Genomic DNA, 3,432 nt, shown 5'->3' with positions numbered 1-3,432 from the left:
ATGAAACGGAACACATTTGTGTGTGCATTGAAAAACACAGGTGTGGATCCGGAAATACAACTGTGAATCCTTTTGTGTGCATGTGTGTATTATGAGACTGTTCTGAGCCCATAGGTACTTGCTTTCAAGCAGAACAGGGCAAACAAGGAGTGTTTACGTGTTCGGCGTAATGACGTACCACGGCCTCAACAACTTCTGTAGTCCTATTCAGCCACTTGTTAACAACCATCGTTTTTTCAGACACCTAAACTCTTTAAAAATCACCAGTGGGGTCACTGCTGATGTATGTAACGTCGTAGAACAAAACGTGATCCGTCTCTTAAATGTGTGTCAACCACAGACCTTATTTCGAGCTATTTTCCAAAATCCTATGGAGAAATTGCATTGCTTTTATCGAAGGAACTGGAAGTGGTAAAAATGCTAACTTACTTCCGGGTTTCAGGACGCGTCACTGTGGCACTCTATTCTCTATCCTTTTTGCTATACAAGTGTATCTCTGAAAGAATTTCTTAATTTCCGTACTTTAGTATTGAATACCTCTTATTTAATATATAAATGACATTGTGTTAACCCCACTGTCCTCTCCCCTGCTTACTGCATTTCTTACTCTACTTTGTAAAGAATAAATATCACTAGACCCCTCTGTATAAGTATAACGATCCTCAATGCTCTTATTTTCTATGACAATAATATTAATTCACTTGTGAACCTTTGTATTTTTCACTGTGCCACCTGCTTTGTTTGAGTTTCTTCAACCTGTGTTCTCTGTATATTTTTCTATTCAACCCTTTCTTTAATTGAGCACACTCGCCAGGATGGTCTTTCTCACCATTATGCTTCACAGCTAAATTGGGTATTTTTCTTTCTGTGGCTGATGCCTTTATTAACACCTGTTTTAATCACAATTGATTATTGTTATGTAAGGATCACAATGACCATGACCTTTCCTCTGATGCATCCAGTTTAAAGTGAGTACTTTTCATAAGGATTAATGAATAATGCTTTATTGAAATTACAAAATGTGAGCGAGTAGAACTCTTCTGCTACAAAAAAAAAGTACTGAGCTGAATCTTGAAGATAATGTCTGTTAATTCTAAATATTGCTTATAAAAGAAACAACTCATCATACTATCATCAAATAATAGTATTATAACTATAAAGAAAAGAACATCTTAAAGGTCCCATCTCATGGCCATTTCTACTGATCATAATTCCATTGTTGAGGTCTACTAGAATAGATTTACATTGTGCAATTTTCCAAACTCACATTGTATTCACTCTCTGTCCTAAACGGCTTGTTGGAGCTCCTTATTCCAGGAATGCTCATCCTAGTCCAGTCTTTAAAAAGGCATGAGATCAAACTGCTACAATGACTAATAAAATATATATCACTTTATTTGAACATGTATTATTGGCATTTATCACCAGTTTAAATGTTTTATTTGCTTCAGTGGTATACATAATAGAAGAATTAAAGCATTCAACATTTTTTATCATTAAAATATGAAGACATTTAAAAAGGTATCATTTTCTCATTGGATGTAGAGGAGGGTGTTTTTTCTTTTACGACAGAACATCATGAGTGGTGCAGACTGGGAAGAAGCCATGTGTTACTCAAGATGTGGTAGACCTGACGTTACCTCCAAGAACTTCTTAAAATCAGCTACTAAGTTTGAGAGATCTCCAGAGGGGGGAGAGCAGAGAGAGCTGGCTCCAGTCCTTAGAGGAAGTAGGGGGTGGTTGTTCGGGGGGGTATGACGCGCTCCGAGTCAGGCACAGCGCGGAACAGCTTGGGCTCTCGTCTGTTGACGTCCTTGAAGACCATGATGGACGCGATGTTCCCGCAGCGGTAGCAGTAGTTTGGCGCCGACCACACGGTCACCAGCTTCTCGTCAAACATGAACTTGTAGCCTTCATGCACCAGCTGATGTGCACGGCAGATGAGCTTCAGATTGTTGATGTGCACAAACTATAAAAAAACATGAGCATTACTTTCCATCAACTGCTGTTCCAGGAGTTTGCGTTTTCCATTGATTAGTTTGAAATGTTGACGACACATACCTCATTGGTAACCTTGGAGCCAAACAGCCAGCCGGCCCCTCGAGGACTGATGGCCCAGGTGTCCACGTCCTCTGGGTCCGACCACACCAGGTCACAGAAGGCGCCCTTGTGGGGGATCTCCTGGTTGCGTTCAATGGTGCGGATCTGGTCCAGTGTCTTGATGTCAGGTGAAAGACCACCGTGGACACACAGTACCTGCTCATCTATCAACTGGGATAACACATTAAAAGATGTCATTAAGAACATTTGAACATAGAATCAGGTCGATTTTGCCTCTGAAAACCTGAGTCAATACATTGTGTAAATCAGTTCATGCCAAAGTGTATGTATTCAAACAAGGATTTAAAGATCTTCTCTACGGAGCAGTGGAGAAGGCGACAAGATACTAAACCAAAATCTAATTTGAGTGACTTTAAAATGCAAATGAAGCCTTTTAAGTTCTCTGTTGGATGGGTTAGCAGCACAGATGTCCTGTCTACACGTCCTTCAGGTTGGACAGACTGTTTTTAGCGTTGTTCTGATGATGTACCCTTTCCCTGCACCATCTCCTCCAGCATACTCTGGCTCCATCTGATACGCTACTTAATGTACCACCAAGAAAAACAAATCACAAGTTTAACACTATGAAAACTCAATGAAATAAGTTCAACAAAAATGTTTTCAGATATTAGCTTAATTAATACACATTAACTATATATGGTACGTTTCATTCTCTGTGTTGATTTTGATATTATACTTATATTAACCAAAACCAGAAGGGCCACTGGAAGGTAGAAAAATAAACTTTAAAATGACGGAACCACTTGCATGGATTAGGAAATACTAGCAGAGGTGGGAGTAAGTCCTACATGAGCAAGTCTCAAGTCTTGACCTACAAGTATCAATCAAGTCCCAAGTCACTGTGGTGAGAGTCAAGTCAAGTCATTGCTCAGGTCAAGCAAGTCAAGTCAAGTCATACGAAATTCTGATGAATAAGCCCAGTTTCCGCATTTAAATCAGTTAAAATACAGTGGTTATGAAAATGGATTCAACCCACACTATGATCTTCATTACATACACAGGTAATCATTTGAAATCTAATTTAGACCGATGACAATCATATTAGATTCATATTAACCCTAGAACTGCAGACAATATAGCGAGGACTCAAAAAGTCTGTTCAAAAAGGGAGAATTCCAGGTAAGAAAATCATATATGGCATTTGCCATTACACACATTTAATTTACATTTCTGGTAACACTAGAACCGCCAACATAGTCAGCACCTACATAGATATCATTTTTCAAATCATTTAATTTGTTCCTCTTCATAATTTCCTTATAAACTAAGTAGGACGATTTAAAACTCACTTAATTGGGTTAATTTTGAAAT

The 3,432-nt window shown here is 38.8% G+C and overlaps 1 protein-coding gene across 1 annotated transcript; it reads right to left on the bottom strand.

Moving 5' to 3' along the window:
- Positions 1-1,379: 1,379 nt before the first annotated feature.
- On the bottom strand, positions 1,380-2,916 carry LOC104942171 (serine/threonine-protein phosphatase 6 catalytic subunit-like). The gene is made up of 2 exons (XM_010767370.1): positions 2,062-2,916; positions 1,380-1,969 (listed from the first exon to the last, which is right to left on the bottom strand). Exons 1-2 carry the CDS (start codon positions 2,305-2,307, stop codon positions 1,721-1,723), a joined length of 495 nt encoding a protein of 164 aa, XP_010765672.1. The 5' UTR covers positions 2,308-2,916; the 3' UTR covers positions 1,380-1,720.
- Between the last annotated feature and the right edge of the window lie 516 nt (positions 2,917-3,432).

This window comes from Notothenia coriiceps, unplaced genomic scaffold (genome assembly GCF_000735185.1).
Source record: "Notothenia coriiceps isolate Sejong01 unplaced genomic scaffold, NC01 NC01_scaffold00004268, whole genome shotgun sequence".
NCBI classification, from domain to species: domain Eukaryota; kingdom Metazoa; phylum Chordata; class Actinopteri; order Perciformes; family Nototheniidae; genus Notothenia; species Notothenia coriiceps.
Note: the sequence above shows the minus strand (reverse complement) of the source record. Positions and strands in the feature narration are given on the sequence as shown.

Coding starts and splice junctions, on each gene's coding strand:
- LOC104942171 (XM_010767370.1), bottom strand. CDS start 2,307: ATGTTCTTAATGACATCTTTTAATGTGTTATCCCAGTTGATAGATGAG. Junction 1,970..2,061: donor GCTCCAAGGTTACCAATGAG/GTATGTGTCGTC, acceptor GTTTTTTTATAG/TTTGTGCACATCAACAATCT.